The sequence below is a fragment of the Neopelma chrysocephalum genome, unplaced genomic scaffold (assembly GCF_003984885.1).
Source record: "Neopelma chrysocephalum unplaced genomic scaffold, ASM398488v2 Primary Assembly neopelma1_66, whole genome shotgun sequence".
Lineage (NCBI taxonomy): Eukaryota > Metazoa > Chordata > Aves > Passeriformes > Pipridae > Neopelma > Neopelma chrysocephalum.
This window is the reverse complement of record NW_020897725.1, coordinates 12,722,577-12,746,752: the sequence shown is the minus strand read 5'-3', so window position 1 is coordinate 12,746,752 and position 24,176 is coordinate 12,722,577. Positions and strand designations below refer to the sequence as shown.

General features: G+C 40.9%; 1 protein-coding gene across 1 annotated transcript in view; it reads left to right on the top strand.

The window, feature by feature from the left end:
• COL22A1 (collagen type XXII alpha 1 chain) overlaps nucleotides 1-24,176 on the top strand; it is a 221,114-nt gene that overhangs the window by 62,197 nt on the left and 134,741 nt on the right. Inside the window, exons 4-5 of the mRNA XM_027684548.1 lie at nucleotides 5,356-5,430; nucleotides 23,775-23,886. Coding sequence (XP_027540349.1) covers nucleotides 5,356-5,430; nucleotides 23,775-23,886 — 187 coding nt within the window. The remainder of the gene's footprint in view (nucleotides 1-5,355; nucleotides 5,431-23,774; nucleotides 23,887-24,176) is intronic.

The following is a 24,176-nucleotide window of genomic DNA, read 5'->3' as shown; positions in this document are numbered from 1 at the left end:
CCTTCTCCTTCTCCTTCTCCTTCTCCTTCTCCTTCTCCTTCTCCTTCCTTTCTTCCTTCCATTCCTCCCTCCCTCCTTCCCTTCCTCCTTCCCTCTCTCCCTCCCTCCGCCAACTCCACCCACCTGCCTCTTTCTCTCTACTCTTTCTCATTCTCTTTTGTTTTTCCTATTTTTTCTGTCCTGTTTCCTTTAATTTCTTTTTAAATGGCTTAGAGGCAAAGAGACTTACACTATCAGATCATTCATGTCATTCTTTTCCAAACTCACAGCCCTACTGTTACTATTTAACTACAATAGGTTATTAATGCTATTTTAGTGCTAGTGAAAGTTCCTGAGCTGACACACTGTTCTGACACGTCTCTCACAGTGCGTGGACTCTCTAAGACATATTGTCTCTCATATTTGACAGGTTTGGGATTTTTTCATAGGGAAGATTTTAAAGAATGACATGTAAAAGTGAGGCTTAAGTCCCTCATTATCATCAAACAGATCTCAGTATTATTTGCTTATAGAAAAGGGTGTTGTCCACAGTGAGATCACTTTCAGAAAGCTACATTGTGCTTCCTTGAACATAAAGTTCATATAAAGTAGAGGCATTGTTGGCTTTCTGGGCTGCAAACACACATTGTTGGGTCATGTCCAGCCTCTCATGCACCAGCACCCCCAGGTCCTTCTCCCCAGGGCTGCTCTTGATCTGTTCATCCCCAGCCTGGATTGATACCGGGGGTTGCCCCAACCCAGGTGCAGCACCAGCACTTGGTCTTATTAAACCTCATGAGAATCCCATGAGCCCACTGCTCCAACTTGTCCAGGTCCCTCTGGATGGCATCCCATCCTTCAGGTGTGTTAACTGCACCACTCAGCTTGGTATCATCTGCAAATTTACATACTCAGAGCTTCCTAATCCCACTAATTATGGGCTTTTGATGTGATAATAGTGTAAGGCTATCAAAAATGAAAAATGGTTCATATGTACAGTCAGAGAGTAGTTTTCCTGATCTCTCTCACAAAAAAATAATATTTGATGTTGAAGCCAGTGAGTAAAGTATTACAGAATGGGAATTATTATGCATCCTTATTCAAGGATTATAATTTTATGAGAAAGAGGTCATCTCTAACAGAACTAATTTCCTTCCATGGAGTTACAGTTTGGTTGATATGGTAACTACGTCGATAAAGTACATTTGTTCTTTGATGAAGTACATTTTTTCTTAGGAATTGTTACTACATATTGAATAGCATTTTCATTAAAAAGTAACACTCTACAATGGATTAAGAGCTGACTGATCTCATGTAGCAGGTGTCAGTGGAAAGTCATCATTCCCAGTGAAACTGTAAAGGGATACATAGAACTTCTGGTGTTATTAAAAATTTCCATGAACCACATGGGCATAGATGCAAAATCTTTGCTGATAAAAATTGTGAATAAAGCAAAGGATTGATAGAATTTTATATAAAGTTACAGACAAGGAAGAAGTTTTAAACAATATGTATTTAAAAGCAACTTCAAGCTTGTACAGATTTGAATGACATGGCCAGAGGGGACATAACAAGGAGCAGAGGCTGAAAGTTCAGGTCAATCAGTTGTATCTTCTCTTCTGCAAATCTCTAAATGTTTATAAATTAGCAGATTTTGTGCATAAAATTTTTATAAATTTTTTTAATGAATGTTTATAAATTGCAGTGCAGATTTTGTTACTCTCCCTGCCATTTGCTCATTGCTGCAAATCCTCTGAGCATCACAAGTATTTGCTCAAAGTTTGGCCTGGAAGCAGTGGAAAGAACAGGCATAAACAGTTTCTGACATTAAAATGTTCACCTATGTTGGGGATCTCACAGAAAATCTCCGCAGGAGAGGGAAAACTTTTGTGTTTTCTTCCCTAAGAATGTATCCCTAGGTGTAGCAATGAGACCTGGTGGCTGGTTGGGTATGATAGATATATTTTCAGTCCTTCACTCTGCTCCTCTGGACACACAGCTGTGCTGTTAAATGGGGTAGTAAAGCACCAACTTCATTTGTGCCTACCTGAATTATTTTGTAGCTGGAAAGTGAAGCATTGCAATAATTTTCTTTCCCTTGTGGACTATTTATGCTTGTGCCTTAGATGCAGGTAGGAAGGGAGGAGCCAAAAGGAGCGCAGGACATTTGTAAAATAAAAGCCAACGTTAGGCCACAGTTCTTCAGAGCTGGAAGAAGAGGACAATATTGTTAACTTTGGCCTTTCTCTTTTCTGTGGCAAGAGAGTTCTGCTCCAAGGCCAAGCTCATGAGTTTGCTGTATAGTCCTGTTTCCATAATATGAGCTAAAACCAGGAAGATTTTGCTAGCTCATGCTGCTAGGAAGCCACAGTTCTTTCTAATTGGAACTGGTGGAGGGTGTGTAATGTGTGTGTATGTTTGTGCAGTGCATGCCTGCCCACGTGTTCATACCCAGGGGAATGGCTTGAAGTTGTGTCAGGGGAAGTTTATCTTGGATATTAGGAAAATATTCTTCACCCAAAATGTATTTGGACCCTGGAACAGGCTCCCCAGGACAGTGGTCACAGCACCAAGCCTCACAGAGTTCAAGAAGCATTTGGAAAACACTCTCAGGCACATAGTGGGTTTCTTTGGGTGGTCCTGTGCAGGACCAGGACTTGGACTTGATAGACTTGACGATCTTGAAGGTCTTTTCTAACCTTAGTGGTCCTTGTGGACTCCTTCCATAGAACTCTAGATGTTCTATGATTCTATGCTATTAAAGATTGGAACGATAAGTCATATATCTATAATTCAGACTTTGCCTCCTTGTAGCATAAAGATGTACACTGCTGTGTCTGAGATATTTTATTCTTCCATGTGTATCTCTCAGGAGTCCTGGCCAGAGAGGTGAATGACATTTTTGTGATTTTATTCATGTCTTCCATTTGTTTACTCTTTATTTGGTGTTTTTTTTCAAAAAGTTTTTGTTTCTTATATTACTTATTTTATTCCATAGCCATATTTACTCCAGACCAAGACTGGGGCTCAGAAATGATTTTTACTGCACTGACTCAGTGCCTGTAACCAAAACAGCATTAGTTGTTAGAAAAGCCAAACTTTGAAGGATCAGTATAACATTTGCCTGGGGCATATGACACTTATAATCAAAGCTTAGTTTTGAACAGGTGTGGTAGGAAAAAAAAATAAATTTTATCTGAATTTTATCTGTAGAAACAATGGATAACACACGCTTGCATGAGTAAACAGTGCCTGATCTCCCCCGCTGCTGCAGCAAAGGGGCGGCTGGATGTGTCTGACTGCTTTTACTGCTGCATTGGCTGTTGGAGCTTCTGGCAATGGCTTTTAGGGTCCCCTTTCTCGCCACTGAAATGTGAGTGCTTCATAAACTGGACCAAAAATTCATTAGAACAATAAAGCAGAAAAAATATTTCATTGCTAGCTTAATCAAAGTTTGTGGAATATTGGATTTTTTTACAAGGAGACAGAAAGCAGGGGGAGAGATATAGGGCCTGCTGTCAATGCCCTCAGAAAAGTCTATTTTTTTCTCAGAATTTCAGATGTATTTTTACAAAAGATTTCAAGGCAGGCCTTCTGTAGAAAATCTTCAGAGAGCCCTATTAGATTGTGCCCCAATGATGAGGGTGTTGCCTGGACTTGGGTCACCTTCATCTGCTGGTTCCCCATCCCTTAGGGAGAGGTTGGCTCTTGCAAGCACAACAATTAATAACACCCAAGGAATAACATACTAAGCTCCAGGTGGAGAGGATACAAAATACCATCTGTACCAAGAGGAGTATTGCAACCGCAGAGGATGTGTGTGTTACCATGGGTGCTACTGGGCAAATGAAGAGGGGGGACTTGGCTACGTTCACCTGATTGGCCTTTAAATCAGAGAAAGGACAACCTTTTGTTTAAAGAGTAAGAAGTCAGGGGTGCAATTTTATCATAGAATCATAGAATGGTTTGGGTTGGAAGGAAGGTACCTTAAAGATCATCTCATTCCAACTCCCTGCTATGGGCAGGGACACCTTCCATCAGACCAGTGTGCTGGTCCTGTGCCAGGGCCTCACCACCCTCACAGTAAAAAATTTCTTCCTAATATCTAACCTAAATCTCTACTGTTGTAGTCTAAAATCATTCCCCCCTTTCCTATCACTGTCTACCCATGTGAAAGGTCCCTGTCCCTCCTTTTGTAAGCTCCCCCTTACGTACTGAAAAGTGCTATAAGGTCTCCCTGGAGCCTTTCCTTCTCCAGGCTGAACCTCAGCTCTCAGCCTGTCTTCACAGGAGAGATGTTCCAGCCCTCAGATCATCTTTGTGGCCTCCTCTGGACCCACTCAAATAAGTCCAATATATATCGTTATATATAAATAATATAATATTTGTATACTTTTATATATATTGATACATTGTTGTTGTTGTTATTCCAATATATATGGTCTTATGGTATAGACAAGATTTTATATTCTCTTTAAACTGATTCCTTGAACTACCTGTCCCCATTGTTTACAATTACCTATTGATCTGGGAAAACAAAGCATAAATAAAAGTGATTTCAAAGGTGTGACAGGAAAGAGGTGGATAGACAGTTCTTTGTGGAAAAGCATTTGACTGTGATTGTGTTGACACTAATTGGGAGCATGAGAAATGGCTGACAAAAGCTGGGTATTTTCATGACTCTTTGAGACGTGTGTATGGGGTGAATATTTTTCAACATTTTAGTCATATTTAACTCCTTCTTCTTGAGCAACCTCAAGGAGCAGACATGTCGTCCTGGAGGAGTGTTAATATGGGAATCACACATAACACAGTAAGATATAGAACAGTGTGCCTCACATTTTGTCCCTGGCACACTCTGAGCTCTGGATTCCCTTTCTGTCACACATTTCAGGTTTGAGGTTTTTCTGTGTAGGAGCTGTCCTTTCTGAAAAATTTGGGCAGCACCCCAATGTCAGCTGGGCTTTCATAACTTCCCTTCCAACCAAGCTGAGAGTAGAGTCACATTCTATATTTTCTTAAGTTTTTGTGACTTTCATGCAGGTTTACAGACAGAAGAAAGATAAAAAACCAAAGTGTTATCCTAGGTGAGGGAAAGGCTCAGGTCATCTATTCTGCTTGTCTTCTTGTCTAGTCAGTCAGAAAAAAGTGGCTCAAACTCAGACACAGTATATTGGGTCTTTTGTTCATCATGCAGGTAGGGAATAGAAGAGAGGAAGGGTATTTAGGATGTGCAGAGACGGAGGCAGAATTATTGCTGAGGGACCACGTGCAAGTGTTGAACAAAACCCTAAGGATTAGTCTTTCCTAGTTCTATGGCTTCCAAAATTATGTCTTTCCTTGTGATAATTTTTTCCTGGTCCTTTTGATTTTCAGATGTCCTGTGTCCAAATGTCCATGTGGAAGGAGATCGATTCAAACACACCAGTGGGGGGACTGATGAGATTCCAGGTAAACAGACAATCTCCTCTCTGTATCTCTGGGAACTGAAATAGTATAACTGTATGTTACTAGTGTGATGCTCTGATTCATTAATCCTTTCCTAGTTAGAGTTTATTCCAATATATTCATTTATTTATATTTATTCCAACACATATTCAGTGGCAGATAAGTATATTAGAAACAGTTGGACTGCAAAAGAGTTATCTGTTGACAGTCAACAAGAAATTAATAGAAAGCTTTCTTTTGATATGACTAAAATTAAAAAAAAATATATGAAGCTTGTTTTAGTAGCTAGAGGAGTGCTATAAGTCTTGGAAATCACTTTTTTTTTAACAGTCTACATTTAGTGAGTTTTAATGTCCATTTATTTGATCTGTGATTGTTGTGGGAAAGCCAAGCACAATGGATGAACCACTGAAGAAATGCTTATGCGTAGATAGATAGATAGATAGATAGATTGATTGAGACCCCTGGTGGCCTAGTGGTTAGCGTGCAGGACTTTCACTGCTGCGACCACGGGTTCAAATCCCGGTCTCTGGCCTGATGGAGGTCGTTAGCCCTGTGTGGCCATCCATCTATGAGAAGGACACTCTAAACAAACCTACGTCCTGAGGACCTCACTGCCATTGTCCAAGCTTGCTTGGCCCCGGCAGATGAACCTTAGGATTAAAGGGTGGGCTCAGTTCAGCGCAGGCTGTGTCTCACCTAAAAAATCCATTGCGCAGGCTGGAAAGGTAAAAGACCTTTCCCCAAATCTTCGTTCACGAAGATGGGCCATTATTATATTATTATTATAGATAGATTGATATAGATATATAGATATAAAAGGATATTTTTTGAAGCATTCATGAGCACTGCTGAAATATCAAGAGGAAAGCCAATCTGGTGATTTCTCTGCTTTTTTTTGGGAGCTCTGATATATCTTTTCAGCCAGTTGAAGGGCTTAATCTGTCAGATATATGCATGGATTGTTCCTCTTTTCCAACCCCCCAAGACTGAGCTGTTGGCAGAGAAAACATGCCCATCAAGGATGTATTGGGAATATCTGTGACTGACCCAAGAACTTAAGTCACTGCAGTGGCTCTTCTGCAACTTGATTAGAAGTGGTCAATGTTTGACAGCTTTGCTACTTGCAGTTTTTTCACTGGGGGATTTTTTCTGCCTGCACAGAGTATCAGCTCCAATTGTGCTGTCTGTAGGCAACTTATTTTGGCTGCAGCCTGATTACATCAAAGCCTGTGATAATGTTGGGTGGTAACATCTTTTCTGGTCGTGAAGCCCAAGCTCATAATCCCCAAACACCTATTTTGAACTGTCTATTGATAGGTCTTGAATTAACCTGTCCTGACAGTCCTCCTGTCCCTGGGCTGGGCAAACTTCAGAGCTGTTCAGCAATAGCCCTACTGATTCTGAATGAACCTATTTGCAGTAGAGGCTGCTGCTCAAAATCAGTAGAAGGATTGTGTCCCTTCTCAGATGATCATCTTCTATGCGATTGTTTTCAGAAGAATGGAGTTAGAAATGGCTGCCTGTATGTAGTCCATGTTTATCTGAATTTTGATTCAAGTTCTAATTGATAGACTTCATCTGACTTCAAAAATATATCTCCTGTTGAGCAATATAAAGGTCAAAAATCCCAATTCAGGTCTGTCACAAAGGTTTTGAGTAGAGTGAGGTGTAGATGCTTATATGCAGTAATATTTATATGTCTGTGTGTGTATATATGTACATACACACAGAGAGTTAGGCTCTTTCATAATGTTTTTGAGTTATTTTTCCTTTTATCTTCAAATCCCACTTACCTCCTATAAAACAAGTCAATATTCAGCATTTTAACTTAAAGATGACTTTTCAGTCTTAGATCTGTATGTTAGTTCAGGTTGGAACGGTCCCATGGAAATCACCTTGTCCAACTTCCTACTCAAAGCAGGGTCTACCCTGAAGATAGATCCACTTTGAAATCAGATCAGGTGGTCCAGGACCTTGTGTAGTTCAGTTTTGAGTATCTTCAAAGAGGGATAATCCACAGGTCCTCTGGACAATAGTTCCAATTCTGTCAATATCACACTGATTAATTTTTTTTCTATAATAGGGAATTCCCTAAGTAGAATTTCATTTATTGTAACATATCTAGTTAGGCTAATAGCTTAGGACTGTCATTTATTTGACCTAAGGAACCTCTGTTTACTGTAAAGTGTAAATGTTCACCATAACATACAGTGGTTTAACAACAGGATAGTTACACTATTTGATTAAAAGTGATTATTCCAACAATACATAGTATTTATAGGAGGCTCCTGATTGATTCTACATGGTGAGAAAATTATTTTTTTCTGTTCCTGTGCCTGGTGGTTAGGAAAATGTATGCCTCTTCCCTGGAAAAAGTGGAATGGATATTCTGGGTCTGCTAAGGGTTATTGTGCTGCTGGAGATGGGTCATATAGGACCAAAATGCTGTTCCACTCCTTATGTGCTCCTTAATTAGTCTGTAGCATTTTCTGAAGACTCTGCACTGAAGGGTGCAGAGTTGGGTTCCTGGGTCCAATTCCAACAGAAAATCATTGCCTCCTTTTAGCTACACCAGAAAATACACAGCACTGAGGGGGATGGTCTCCCTCTGCTACCCAGGTCCTCATATGCACAAGGATTTGGAAGTAACGCCTGTGCCTTGTGCTCCAGTTGGAACCAGAAGTGATCTTTGCCCAGCAGGCTTCTATTTTTACAGTAGAAGCAAAAATAGAAGTTAAAACATAAAATGAGCTATAAAAGGAGAAACTTTGTGACATGGAGGGGAACAGTGGCGTGACTGAGGTTGAAGATGTATGGTAGTTCATTAAGACAGATGTATGGTAGTTCATTAAGTCAGAGGCTGAGAGTGGGGATGAGGGTAGTGAGGGTGGCTCCATGCATAATCAAATAATTGCAACAAAAAACCACATCTGATCTGGAGGAGAGCCAACACTCTAAACTGATATTTTCCTTTTAAACGACAGATGATTATTTTTCTTTAGACAAATAGGACTAGGTAAATCTCACCTATCTGAGCTCCAGCAAGCATTTGTTGAGTACTGTATTGAAAGTCACCGCTAAAGCAAAAAAGGGTAGAGATTAACAAGTGTAAAGTGAGACAGAAACTGGCTGGCAGGGAGACAATTATGAAGTTTCTAGGAAAGGGAGTAACAAGTCAGAGGGAAAGTAGTGGTGAACTTCATCAGAGTCCAGTTTTAAGTCTAATCTCTCCTGTGAGTTTCCACTCTACAGATCGGGATCAAATATCCTTGAAGGAGGAACAGGTTGGCCCCAAAACCAGGTAGTTTTCCCAATTGACTTGGGACTATTAGTCTAAAAGGCCTTTTATGGCAGGTATGGATCAATAACAGGACTATAAACTCATACTGTGGAAACTGATGGTGTCTCAGTAGATGTTTGTACACCACAGTGCTGTACAGCTGGGGAGAAGACAAAGGTCATTATTGGCAGGGCAAAGTAGGGAAGAATTCATGAGACTGGACAGGCCTTTGGTTACAGCTTATCTAGAAAAGGGTGCTCCGACATCTCCTTAGCTCAGGAAAGATGGATTAGGCCTTGAGGAGCTATTAGTGTGTTCAGGAGACAGAGACAGGCGAATAAAAATCTGGGTTTGGCTAATCTTTCAGTGTGCAGGTGGGAAGGGGAGATACTAACTCTTCCGTAAATAGATAGGGAACAGCAGGAGGGAGATAGGGGAATCACTCAAGCTAAAGGACAAAGGCAATAATAAGAAATAGCTATCAGCTATTTAAGAGACACATTCAAGGAATTAGAAGAAGATTTCAAACTGTCAGAGATATGAAGTACTTGGACTAGAGGTGAAGTTGTACTAATAGAGACAAATAAACAGCAGTGGATAGTCATGAGTCCTCTCATAGTCGAGGTTTGTACTCTATGACCCTCTGGTATCAAGGCTTTTAAAGAAAAAGTCACTAGCTGAGGCATTCTGGAAGGGCTGCTACAGTGAAATCAGATTGCATGAGGCAAGAATATATAGGCAGCTTTACTACTGATACAAATTTTGGCAGTGAAGTGAAACAGCATCTGCTTAACAGTACGTAACATGAATTCAGAATATAATATTGCTGGATGAATTATCACACAGGGAATTTTGAAAGAAAGCAAGAAATCTTGGTTAGAATATCAGTATAAACACTATTTCTTTTCCATAAAATCTGATATTTTAAAGCAATGCTTAATGATGGTTTAAGAAAAGTTCTTAGAGCATTCTTGTGGGTGCTACATTTGGTTTTGTTATTGGGGTTTTTTGGAGTTTTTTTTAAGAGAAATGAAGACAAAAGAGGATTTAACTCATCTGCCCTAAAGTATTCAATATAAAACCCCACTTATAATACTTAATACCTCTTATTATGCTGAATTGTCATTTTCATTCCATCGGCATTTAACAGAGGATCATGACCAGGCAGGAAAACACAATGATAACCTTTTGCACCCTGAAGATGTGCCACTTGTGTATTTTTATGAACAGTAATATGGCATCAAAACAACACATGAAAGTTATTCAGAATGAATTATACTTCTTGAGGTTTTAGAACTTCCCATTTGAATGATTTGTATTTTAAACTAGACCTGCAGGATATGGGATTTGGTTGCAGAAATCGGGATGATCCCTAGAATTAAGAATGAGCTGAGCTCTAGTCCTGAGCATTACTTACCAGAGGAGATAATACTCCTCAACAGATACTGACTGCTGCTTTCAAGGGGAATCTGCCACAGAAGTAAAGAAAGTCTGCAGTGATTTCCACAGAGTTCAAAAAAATAAACCCTGGAGAGGGATAATTCCAATCACTACATAGCATTATCCATCCCACACTGGATAGTGTTAATGGGGTAAGGGAGGAACATGAAAGCCCTGACTTTAACTTCTAAGTAGTCACACAGGCTGTGTGTGAACAACAGCAGAAATTGCTTTATGGGTTGTACCACAAATTGACCTCAGCCTCCACCTCTCTTCCCCATGTCCGAAACCTCCATGTGCAAATGAGCAAAATGCGAACACGTTTATGACCTCTGTGTTTTTCTATAACTCTATAAAGGGTGTTGGGGCATTTTACAATGAAGGCACTGGTTGTAAAACTAGTACCCTCCAATTATAGACTGCGGTGGCTGTGTTTAACTGTCAGTGTGTCTCCAGTATCCTGTGGTTTTCAGCACAGGCTTCACATTCCAGAGATGCTGGAGACTCACTAGCTAATTACAATATCCCTGGGACTATTTATATTTGCCCACTAAAACATGTGGTAGTATGAGAAAACTGGAGTGTTCAGGCTGCTGAACCCGCAGAATGAGCACATTAGACCACTGTCCTCCCGGGGAAAAAAAAGGTGTATTTGTGGTGCCTGTATGACAGGCCCTTTGCCCTGTCTTTGCACTTGGCAGTCGTCTTGGGAAGCCCCAGAGAGGCCAGTGGATAGTCCATGAATAGCTGCAGAGATTTGTAACAGATCCCTGTCTTTGGACAGTGGATGCACAGACACATTGGTCACCATCAAAGGCTGGACATGTGCAGTGATGGTGGAGCTGGTTATTCATGCAGACACCAGCCACTCTTTTCTCCATCCTTGGAGTCAGACACACACAGGCAGGACTGGAAGCAGCTGTGACATTTATGGGAGGTGAGGCTGAAGGATGAAGTTTGGCTATGCCATGACACAGTAACTTTCTCTCATGTTTTTCAGTGACCCATCACTGGGCAATAATAATGGGATAGGACTCATGGGTTCTTATTTCCTCCTCCTCCCACACTTGCTTTAGGAAGTCCCCCGATAATTTGAAACTGGGCTGAGCTGAATTTGAAACTGAGTTCCTGAGATACATCTGGCTGTAGCTGCTGTATCTCATAAGAAGCAAATAGGGAAAGCAGTAGCTGACCTCTACCTGTAGTCACAACAGTTATTTGAGTCTCCTGTGAGCTGGAGAAAATGGCTGGACTTGTGCTGTGAGGTGGATTTGTCCTCTGGGCTGGAAGACGCAATACCTGCAGTGCAGGTGACCTTATCAAGTTCCTTTTGGCTTGTTTTTTGGATCCAATGTACAAGTCTTATGAAAAGCAGCTGAGGGAACTGGAGTTGTTTAACCTGGAGAAAACGAGGCTCAGGAGGGACCTTATTGATATACCTGAGAGGAGATTGTAGTGAGGTGGGTGTCAGTCTCTCATTCCAGGTGACAAGTGACAGGGCTAGAGGAAATGGACCTCAAATTATGCAAGGGGAAGTTTAGTTTGGATATCGGGGAAAATGTCTTCACTGAAAGGATGGCCAGGCATTGGAACAGGCTGCCCAGGGAACTGGTGGAATCACCATCCCTGGAAGGATTTTAAAGACATGTAGATTTGGCACCTGGGGAACAGGGTATAGTGGTGAACCTGGCAGTGTTGGATTAATGTTTGGACTTGATGATGTTAGAGATCTTTTTCAGCCTTAAATATTCTGTGATTCTATGATTCTACTGTACAATAGTTAGTCTCAACACTATAACTTAGATCACTCCACTTAAGAGGTCTTTGAAGTTTTTCAGAGATTGACAAATGGTTCACTCATGTTCAAGGGCATGTTAATACCCAGTAACTCCAAGAAAACCAGTTCAAGCAGGCAAATAATTACCAATAAGTCATCTGTGACTTTTAAGCATAGCCACTACAGTCCTGTGGGCTGGCTCTAACACGTGAATTAGATGTGCACTGGGGCATGCCCAGTGTCCAGATTCCCCAGTTATCCAGCATGGAGGCCCTGGTTTCTTTTGGGCTTGTGTGCCAAGGAATTTCCTTTCTATAGAAAGTAAAGAACTGGGGAATGAAATTGTACAGTCACCCCAAGAGAGAGTGGGGAGTCACCAAAGTGTGCATCTGGATTAGGAGCCTGGAAATACTAGAGCATCCTGCAAAGTGTGCATAGCCATGCTGTCACCAACAGAGCTGGGGTGAATTCTTTGAATTAAAAAAACATGTTTTAAGTGAATCTTTTTCTTAGTATGGTCAGAAAGGTAGCTATTATCTGAGATCATGGATCTCAGTGGACTTCTGGCACTGTGAATGACCTAGGCATCAGGTCTGTGCTAGAGCAGGCGATCTGGCTGAGCTGCTCAAAGACATCAGGAAATATGGAAAATGAATGCTGAAATTGCTTAAAAATGTGCTACTGCAGGAAGTAAACTGGTAACAGCTGAACAGTCCCTGTGAAAGGCTTTCCCTGCTCTGAGTGTCAGCAGTGACAAATTCTGACTTCTGCATTCACACAAAAAGTTTAACAAGGGTTAACCCTGCACAGGAATGTGCACATGAATTATTCAGATCTACCTGCATATTAAACAAAATAAAAATAAATCTATCCCTAAAGGCCTTTTCTTTTTTTTTTTTTTTTTTTTTAACTTACACTATTTACTTTCTCCCAGAAGTTAAACAAGCCAGGTCTTTTTCTTATTCCAGTGTATTTAAAGTTGATGAAAAGAAAATAATCTAAATTTGGACTGTTCATAACCCAAGAGTCAACCAGTCCTTTGGCTATAAAAAGACTAATAGATTGTCTATCCATGAGATACTTTCAGGTATTTCTTAGTCCAAATATTTTAGCTTAATTCTACTTTAGAAACCATTCCATGGATTTTTCATCAGTGTAAGCTTTTGATGATGGTACACGTGATGAGAAGAAGGAATATATAGAATCTTAATAAACTGCTAGCAATGCTTAAATTAGTCTGTCTGATATGAATGCTCTCTGATGAGAGCTGTGGCCAGGTTTTGGGATGCTGGTAGGTCTAATCTGTTTTATACTGATTGACTGACATAACCAACCACTAAAGTTTCTTAAAGAGCAGTCCCTACATGCTTTCCTATTAGACCTTGTTCATCACACCTAAACTTAATGGGAATATTTTTATTTTCATGAATAACTTATTGGTGCAGTTTTCCCATAGCCCAGACAGCATGACAAGGAGAATCTAGCAGGTCTTAGTAAGAAGTTTTTCCTCAAATATCTTTTCTTACACTAAAAATAATACTAGTTTCTTGTACGAGCAAGAAATAAGAATTGTTGCTAGTTATACTGACTTCATCAGTCCTGCCACTCTGGGCTCCTAAACACTTACCTGCTGTCATTTGTCTCAGCTATATGTGTACAATCCTCTTGGGTGTTACCAAAGAGGTGTGGAGTCCTCCCCTTCCCAAGGCTAATTCAAGGGATGAGTTTGCAGATGTGCCCTTTTATGGTTTTCTGGAGGAACACAGAGCACCTTGACGCCTGAGGAACTCAAAAGAGGCCTTTAAAATAAAGGAACTAGTTAAAACCAGAACCTAATACAAACAGTCCTGGTAAATTTGGCTGGTGTAAGCCTATCTGGCATACAAGGACATCAAAGGAATAATGAACTCCTGTTTAATCTTGTAAACCACTGGAGCAGGAAAGGAGCTGAAAGAAAGCTCATGGCACCAAGCCAAGTGTCCATCACTGAGAAAATGGAGATGACTTCAACACAAAAAAAACCCTTCAGTAATGAGGGGAAGAGTTCAGTGTCAAAACCAGCTTTCAGTGTCGTTCAATATGCCACTTGCAACTGCTCAAAAACTGAGAGGCAAAAGAATAAAAGAGAACAAGGGGACTGATACAGATAAACAGAACAATGCATCACATAAAGTGGTGTGTTATTAACGTGAGATCAGGTGTTGAAAGGTGATGCCTCAGACACATGAATTTATTTCCTGTTTTTACAGGAGTCTGGGGGATAGATTACAACAGCCTTTACACCAGGTGTGACGGCTAGAAATGTGTATTTACTTACTTGCTTCCATTTTTTTCTTCTCTCTCATACTGTATCTTTGGCCAAATTTTCTTACTGGTTTATGTCCATTTTATCTTTCCTGAAAGGCCATCTTTTCTTTCCTGTGCAAGGGTACCAAGTGCTGTATTTGTCCCCTCTGTTTTCAGCTGAAGCTTTAGACTGATGTTTCTGAAACAGTGGCCCCATATTTCACTCCAGTGGCTGCCTGCTCACCTACCTCACTGCCTCTGGAAGCTTGCTCCTTTTTGAAGTATAACTCCATTATATATCTCAAATAAGGTTTCTGCTCCTCATAATCCCAAATGTTGACTGGTGCTTGAGCTGAGATCAACCTCTTTTTGTGGTCTGTGTGAGACTCTTGTGGTTTGCTTCTTTGCTGGGGCCAAGGAAAAGTATAAATTGTGTCTTCCAGTGTCGTGAGCAGAGAAAGCAAACCAGGCCAACAGCCTGAATGGTGGCATCATGGACTGGGGGTAAATCTGATTTATAATTTTTATAAAATTGAGACTGTCTAAAATAAGGTGCTCTAAGCCACCTTATTGAGTGCGACCTAGAAGATAATAATAAATGCTGAAAGATACCTCCTTCATGTTGATGTAAGGCCTGTCCCATGTGCTTCAGCAAGGCCTCATTATTAGCTTAAGCTCTTAGCTGCTCTCCTTACTGAAATCTGGGGATCTGGTGAGAAGAAAGGTCAGCATGAAGTGCTACTTAAATCCCAGCTGTAACATCAGTGGAAACAAAGGGTAACTGGTTAATGGCAAGAACCTCTTTAAAACACTCTTGAGGCCTTTAATCTATAGGCTTTGGAAAGTTTTATAGTTCCAAAATTCCCTTGCAAGCTTCTTGTAAAATTTAGGAAACTAATTTTTTTTAATGACTTGTACAACCTGTTTAGCCTCCACTTCACTGCTTCATGCAGGGCTTGTGGGCAGCCAATAAATCTCTGGTTTGTTCCTCCAAAGGTTCATTCCTTAATGCTTTGGGTATAAGTCAGATAACCACTGATTGCTGCTGATGATGAATCAAACTGCTGGGAGTGCTGAATATGGGGTGAATTATCCATGCAAAAATAAACTGCTCCTTCTTTCTGTCTTTGCTGGAGAGTTGGAATACAGTGGAATAAACAGTGCAAGAAGACAGAACTCTTATCTTTTATAAGTCTTCGGAAATTATTTCTTCTGACAGCCAGAGAGAGTGGGAAAAAAATTATTCCAGCCAGCTATTTTCTTTCAAATTCTTTTTTTACAAACATTTGCAATGAGACAGGTCTAAACAGTACCTGAGCTGTAAGACTCATCTACCTGGACTTGTGCAAAGCATTTGACATTACACTGCATTATGTGCTTGTGTCTAAATTGGAGCAACATGGATTTAACAGGTGGATTTGGATAAGGAATTGGCTGGATGGTTGCGCTCAAATTGTTGTGGTCAATGGCTCAATGTCCAAGTGGAAACCAGTGGCGAGTGGTGTCCCTCGGGGGTTGATATTGGAACTGATGCTGTTTGACATATTTTTTTGTGACTCAGACAGTGGGATTGAGTGCAGCCTCAGCACTTTTGCCGACCACACCAAGCTGTGTGATGCAGCTGACATAGTGGAGAGAAGGGATGGCATCCAGAAGGACCTTGACAGACTTGAGAAGTGGGCCTCTGTGAACGTCAGGAAGGCCAACAAGGCCAAGTACAAGGTGCTGCATGGAGTCAGAGCAACCTCAAGACCAAATACAGACTGGGTAGAGAATGTATTGAGAGCAACCCTGAGAAGAAGGACTTGGGGTTGCAGGTGGATGAGAAGCTCAACATGTCTCGGCAATGTGCACTTGCAGCCTAGAAAGCCAACCACATCCTGGGCTGCATCCAAAGCAGTGTGGGCAGCAGGTCAAAGGAGGTGATTCTGCTCCTCTTCTCTGCCTCTGTGAGACCACACTTGGAGCACTGTATCCAGCTCTGGGTTCCCCAACATAAAAAGGACATGGAGCTTTTGAAGAAAGTCCAGCGGAAGCCACAAAGATGATCAGAGGGCTGGAGCACCTCTGCTATGGAGACAGGTTGAGAGATTGGGGAGGTTCATCCTGGAGAAGAGAAGGCTCCAGGGACATCTTCTTCCAACCTTCCAGTACTTAAAGAAAGCTGATAAGAAAGCCGAGAGAGACATTTTAAAAGACATTTTATGTAGTGATTGAACAAGGCAGAATGGCTTCAAGGAGAAAGAAAGTTTAGATTATATATAAGGAACAAATTATTCACAGTGGTGAGGCACTAGAAAAGGTTTTCCAGATAATTTCTGAATGCTCCATCCCTGGGAAGTGTTCAAAGCCAGGCTGAATGGGACCCTGAGCAACCTTGTCTAGTGGAAGGTGTCCCTGCCCATGGCAGGGGGTTGGAAGGGACCTTCCAACCATTCTATGACCCTATGACTCTATGATACTATGATTTTATGGTTCTATGACTCTAGCCTTCCCCATTGCCCTGATTGCCATGAGCAAACAAATGACACCTGTGGGCCCCACAGGGATGCTGGAACAATATGAAAATCTGGTGTCTGGTTGCTTTGTCATTGACCCCAGTGTTGTCATCACAAGCAGCTCACCAGCCCACGAAGCTGATCATCAATGAAGAGGAAAAGGCCTTTCTGTCTGCCTCCTGCCAGCATGCCAAAAAGACTAGGACACTGAATGGTGATAGCATCAGTGTGCACCTCACCCCCTCCAAAATACTACTTCCTGTTCCCAAGTGCAACTATGGTTGGGGCAGTGATTTACTGGTATGGATGTGGGTAATCTTGTTACTGTGGAAGAGCCTTGGAGATGAACACTTCAGTGAGCTCTCAAAAATATTCCTAAAATCTGATACTCTCTCAGCTCTTGACATGATTTCCTTTCCTGTGGAGGAAGAAATGTCAGGAACTGCAAAAATACTGTAGCAGATGATGGCTACTATAACAATAACAGCAACACATGATGACTAAAGTAGTAGGTCTCTCCTTTAGGATTTGGACAATTTTGCTTCTATTCCAGCCCCAAATTGAAACACATCTTGCCTGTCCAGAAATAGCTGTTTTCAGCCTAGAGCACTGTGGAAGATAAGGATGCCAAATGTTTAGATACAAATGTTTAGAAGAAAAATAACCCTCATCTACGCTCTGGTTTCACATAACTAATTTTCAGGCATATCTCATTAAATACACCATGAAGCTTAGAATATGGCATGATAACGTATTTTTTTCTCTTGTTTTTAGAGTATATTTTAGCACAGAAAGTAACTAAGATAGGTAAGAAAAACTAGGGCTCTCTGTAGTGGTGATAACCTTCTAGACCATATTGGAAGAATTAAAAGGGACATTGAGGATCTAGTGAACGTATGGGCTCTTCTTTGTGGACCCAGGCAATCCATGGAAGCTTAACTTTCAAGACTGCAGAAATATTAGGCAAGAAAATTGACAAGATCGTGTATTTGCTGAAAGACTCCCAAGTGATACAGTTTCCATAGGAATTTATACACTTCTCTGGTCTACAATAAAGTTTATTGCCATTGGCTATCCTCTAGTAAAAGTAACATGTGCTATTTTATCACAGTCTATAGAGACTGCTGTTTTCAGAAATCTCAGAGAACCAGTAGATGATCACAACCTCCCTGATCTTGGCTGTTGGTGATCCCTCATCAATGCATTGACAAGACTGATAATTCAGCTGAGAGTTTGAGCAAGACCAAAGTAAGGAACATTTCCTGAAGAAGCTGCTCTGTTTGATATTAGTGCTTTTGTCTGGCAGTCTTCCATAATAAATATATTCTGGACACCGCACTTGAGGCTGTGATGTCCAGTGCCTTTTCTGATTTCTTTCTCACCTACTTTCCACATTCCTTTCCAGGTTGTTGTCTCACCAAAAACTTTCACAATTAGAAGTAGCTCAGTGGTTCCCCCTGTGAGTGTTATCTTGGGATCCTTGGGGATGCAAAGCAGGAGACATTTCTCAGAAAACTTCTTCGGGCATAATAAGAAGTCACTGGCTCTGTCTTACTTTGAGAAGTCTTTCCAAATGTGCTCACTGCTGTGTTTTCTGGCTATTAAAACTTACCTTTGTTGCTCTGTTTTCCTGGGTTTGAGTGCTGTCTTAATTTTGCGAGTTTTTGCCCCTGAACACAGGACAGTCAGGAAAATCTCAACATCCACAACAGCTGCCACCACACTGCCACCACCACTGCCCATATCAGATCCTTAATGGAGCCAGGGAGAAATCCATCTCATGCCCAGGGCAACCAAGCATGGCCCCTTTAGTCTGGTCTTCAGATAGTTATCTTGCAACAAAGGTTGTAGGACCACAGAATGAGTACAGAGCTGTTTGATCATCCTTTGGCCGTGCTTTAGGGTGTTGCATGCAGCGCAGACATCTGTCCTGCTAAAGAGAATCTGGCTGCATATTACAGTTTGATGATGTATAAATTGTCCAGTGCCAAGTTTTGCCATCTTCTCCCTGTATCAGGAAGATCTGGGTGTGTTTTCTGATTCTGGAAAACAGGCTGCTTCCTGTAAGGGGGTTATTACTTACGGGTAGCGAGACATTCGGCTGATTTGATCAGCAGAGCAGCGCATAAGAAATTACTTTTCTAGCCAAGTATGCTGTTACAAATCTGAGCTTCTCTTTCAGCTCACTATTTTAGTTTTAATATGGACTAGGGTCTGCTGCTTTTCAGGAGATGTAATCACGGTAGAGGGTTTCAGTGGCCCCATATTGTTTCAGAAGTTCTAATGAAGTAAGAGGCTTATGATCAAAGACAGTCTTATTAAATGCCATGTTTATGTCATTACTAATTAAACAGTTTATAAGCCAGTTGGGAAACCACACCTGTCCTGGTACATAAACCTTTTAAATCAAAGCAACTGAGAACATGAAAGTCCCACCCTTTCACCCTGTGCTTGAGCAAGGTATAACAGTAACCTTTGCCCATGAAAATTTAGGCAGGTGTGTTCTTTCCCATTTACTTGTAGAGAGGACTGGGAAGTTATGTATGGGATCTCTTTCCATATGTCACTGACAATGTGGTGCTTCCTTAGTGGTAGAAAAACCAAATAACAGCCCCTGTTTTTGCTGTAAGTCCAGCACAAAAATGCTATATGACACATTAAACTGTTTGAGGAAAGTCCTCAGTAAGCATCTTTCAATGCACTGTTAGTGGAAAAACACTGCCAGGGAAACATCCTGTTCAAGTGCTGGAGAAATGATCACAGCATTGTGTATTTTTTACATTATTATTGTGGTTCAAGGTTTAAACTCTGAAAGCTTCATACTGTCTCCCTCACAATCCCAGTTCCAGTCCTAAAGTCAAGGCAACATACTCCATCCAAATTGCTTCCAGGCACATGAAATAAACAAAATGCTGGTAGTAATAGTAGTATTAACAGTAGTAATACTACTAGTAGTGGTAACAGTAATAATGTACTTTCTTGTCCTTCAGTTGAAATAGTCTTAAGAGATTACTTTAAGTCACAAGTTCATTTGGAGGTTTTCCTAGGTATTTTCTTCCCAGTTCCACCTGGGCAATCTGGCTTGACTACTTTCTCAGCTCAAATAACAATAACAATATTTTGTTTGTTTCTTCTCTTGAAGAGATTTTGAAAATCATAGCTGATCAATCAAGCTGATAGCTGAATTTAAAAATCTGCAACCTTTATTCAATCTCGATGGCAAATGAGGCAATGTAAATATAAGTTATGTGTGATTAGTTAACAATTTGTCCTCTTCTGCTTCACTCACTGCACAAAATGGAGAGCATTCCCTATAAGCAGAATACATATCACACAACTTCAGTACTCTGAGAATTCCTGTCAATATGAGCTCCCTTTCTGCTGAATGGAAGGAGTTAGGCCCTGCCTAGTAGGGGTTCAGTCTGTCCTTAGATCACACACAGTTGTGATGAGTTGTCTTCTTAAAGACCCCTATATTTCTATGCTGACTCAAAAGGGAACAGAGGAAACTTGCATACACCAGATGTCTCCTTTTCAGACAGCTAAAATTAGGTGAGATGCATCTCATCCGTGACAGAGTTCTCAATTTATTAGTACATGGCCTGATGACAAGTTTTCTGTAATGCTACCGAAATCTTTCGACAACCAAAGTGTCCATTACCTCCAAGGGCTTTAGTTTGCAATGGAGTATCCAGCAGTGGAGGTTATCTCACCAGCTGTAGACCTTTCCAGTGGAGGTTATCTCACCAGCTGTAGACCTTTACTAGATGAGGTTTAGTGTGCAACTGGAGCAACCTAAGCTTTCTTTATGTCAAGGAAGAGAAACATAAGTTTTTGACATCTGTTTTAGTATGAAATTAGTCTTTCCATAGAAACACCTGTGCCAAACTGAATAAGATTCTGTGTTATCATCTTGTCTAGAGAACTGACATGTACCCAGATGGACCCCATGTGAAGTGGTCTGTGACCAAAGAATCACAGAATGATTTGGGTTGAAGGGGACCCCAAAGATCATCTAGTTCCAATCCCTCTGCCATGGGCAGGGATACCTTTCACTAGATCAGGTTGCCCAAAGCCCCATTCTCCCTCTGAGGATAGTGGAGGCATTATCTAAATTTGACACAGAACAAATTGATAGTGTGATTAAATCAAATCCTTTCACTGGTTTTGGGTGTGGACTCTGAGACATCTGAAGTCATTTCTCATGGATCTACATGACATTTTTCAAAGAACAACCCTCATATGTAATTCAATGAAAAAATACATAAAGGAATTTGCAATTTGCCTATCCATAGCCTGAATGAGGAAAATCCTTTTATGATTTACTTGTGTGCTTTATCAATCCTGAATGTAAATGAGATTAAGTTGTGAGCGTGACTTACTTTCATTACAGCAAGTTCTGTTTGCAAAATAATTAGCTTATGCTTTATAATGTTATTTAGGCTTTTGAAACTGCATTTTGATAGGAAATCTCAGGAAAAAAAAAGAAGAGATGGATTGAATCTGACTCTTAACTCATTTCCATTGAAAAAACCTATTAATGTGCACGCCTTCGGATTTGCTCATGATGTGAACATTTGCTTGAAAATGGGAGCAACTTCGGGTCTGAGCTAATGATGGGAAGACTCAGCAAGATGTTCTTGTCTCACTGTATCTTGCATTTGTGTATTTTTAGCAATAGGGATTCTCAAGCTCCGTGAGATGAGCAATACTTCACAGCTTGAGGCTTCTGGTGACCTGACATAATGATGTCACTTGGGCAGCATTTCAGGCTTCACCACAGCTTATCTCCTGTGAATGGTTAACAATTTCCTGTCCCAGTCACTGTGGTCTCTTCCTGCCAGCAACACTCAACTGCCTTCCTCACATTCCTGCAGTTGGGGCAGATGAGGGATATGTACTACACGGTGGAATAAACTGTGGAATGGCTTATAGGGACAGGTCATACTGTGTTTTGTGATAGCCAGGAGGGAGCTTTCATGTTCTGGTAGGGTCTATTTAGCATGATTTATAGCTGCAGTTGTGGCTGGTTGCAGTTTGTCAGAAAGGTGTATCACTGGAGTTGCTGCAGAGGTGATTATGAGGTGGAGCCACGAGGCCCTGGAGCATCCTAACTACTTTATTTGCCTTCCTGAATGTCCAGTAATAGCTGAAAATAGAGTGGACAGGAGAGAAAAGCTGTTGACAGCCAGGAAAGTTACTGTAATACTAAAGGCCTCAACTTGGCACCAGGCAACCATTTCTCTCTTTGCAAACAATTAAGATTATATTTCCACAGAGAAAGCTATTTCTTCATAAAAAAGTTGAGAAAATGAAGAAAGCTTTATATTTTATTTGCTGTCTGCTATCTTGATTAGCCTAGAGACTGATCTATGCAGGTTTTTGCACCTATTTATTCATAATAATGTGAAGAATTATATAATTAGGTGGGTGCCTTTTCGTGTTGCAGCTGTTTTCAGCTTCTGCAGTGCCTTTTAGCGTGAAAGGCTCCTGAAGGCAACTAAGAAATCCAAGACTTATCAGGCCTAAGTTCATCACACAAAAATATTTATCTACCCTAGAAAAGTTTCAAGAGCTCACCAACTGAACAAAGTTAAAAGAACTGCCATAGTTTAAAACCAATTTATCAAAATAAGTTACTCTTATGTCACCAGGTTTGTGTGCTGGAATTACAAAGACAGGAGTTAATGTGTGTTATCTTGCATGTGTGAGGGGAAGGCGAGTTTGGAATAGCCCAAATAAAAGAAAGTCATGTATTCTCTGTTTGGTTTCTCACAACCTGCCTTTTACAGTGCCTTTGCCTGTAACTCCACAGTGGTTTTGGTGCTGAGAGTGGCTGTTCATTTGGATTTGACCCCTGTGGAACCAGTTTGGAGCTAAAAGTAGGATGTTCACATCCACACAGTACTGCACCTTCAGGAACTGGATGCATTCCTGACCATGGCACCATTGCATTCCCACTGTCCCCGGCAGGGTGTAGCAGCTGGGACTTCATGTCCCAAAACCATGGGTTAGTTGTGGCTGGGACCATATTGATGCTGGAGCTGAGTAGACTCACTAGTGTGGTTTATGATTGAGATAATAATAGCTTGTTAGAACAAAGTCAGAAGCTTCAGACAAGTATCTTCTGTCAAAATTAATAGCTTATAATAATGACAGGTTGATTGGACTAAGTTATGTTAAAATGATATGAAAAATGTATGTAGTCAAGTTTCTTGGACGAGTGGTTTTCGATAAAGACACAGACCTATTAGAATGGATCCAGAAGAGACCCATGGAAATGATGAGAATGCTGGAACACCTCTGCTATGAAGAAATTCTGAGTTGGGGATGCTTAGCCTGGAGAAGCGAAGGCTTGTGGGGGACCTGATCATGGCCTTTCCCTATATGAGAGGGTCTTGTAAGAAAGAGAGAGAGACCTTTTATCAAGGTCTGTAGTGACACAACAAGGGGCTACAGTTTTAAACTGAAAGAAGGTAGATTTAGATTGGAGAGAAAGAATTAAATTTTACAATGAGGGTGCAGAAGCACTGGTACAGATTGCCTAGAGAAGCTGTGGATGCCCCATCCTTTGAAGTGTCCAAAGACAGGTTGGATGGGGCTTTAAGCAACCTAGTCTAGTGGAAGGTGTCCTGTTCATGGCAGGGGGATTGGCATTAGATGATCTTTAATGGCCCCTTCCCACCCCAAACATTTTGTGCTTCTATGATTCTACAATTAAGTGTTTCATTCTGCACCTGTGTGTTTTTCTAAATGAGGGTTAATGAATTATACAGCATTTTCAGGATGTTGTGGCAATGCAAACATTAACTACTGATTTCTGGAGAACTCTGATTTCTGGAGAACTCTGTCCAAGACCTGTTACAGCCTGAGTTTACGCTTGGTTTTGAGTTTTGAACTAAGCAGATTAGACTATGTCAGAATTTTGTTATGGTTTTTCCCAACAAGAACAGGCCTAGTTTCTAAAGTGCTGTTTGTGGTCTGAGATAACAACCTAAATACAGTTGAAGGCATGTCCCACTGCTTGATCAATGTCTTCTATTTATACATCTGTTACGGACAGGATTTGACCTGATGGATTCGTTCAGTGTGAAGCAGATTTTTGGAATGAAAGAAAATGGAATTCAAAGTGCTTATGTACGACTTGGAAGCTTTCCTGTTGTTCAGAAAACTGAGTGAGTAGCCATTTTTTTTTACTTTATTTTCATTTTAACCTCTGCTTTGCATTATTTGGTTCCTCTAGCTTACCCTTGTAGGAGTTATCTGATACCTACACATATATTGCTGCTTTGGAGCCTCTGCAGCAACTATAGGCTCCATCCTGGTAGAGTATGAGCTAGGTTTGGTGTATCTCAATGATTCTGAGGAGCAATATCAAGAAATTCACTAAAAAACTTACTGCTTAATAAATAGCTTCTAAAAGGAATTTTTGGTAGTGCTCCCATTGGGATAGAAATTTGCTAAA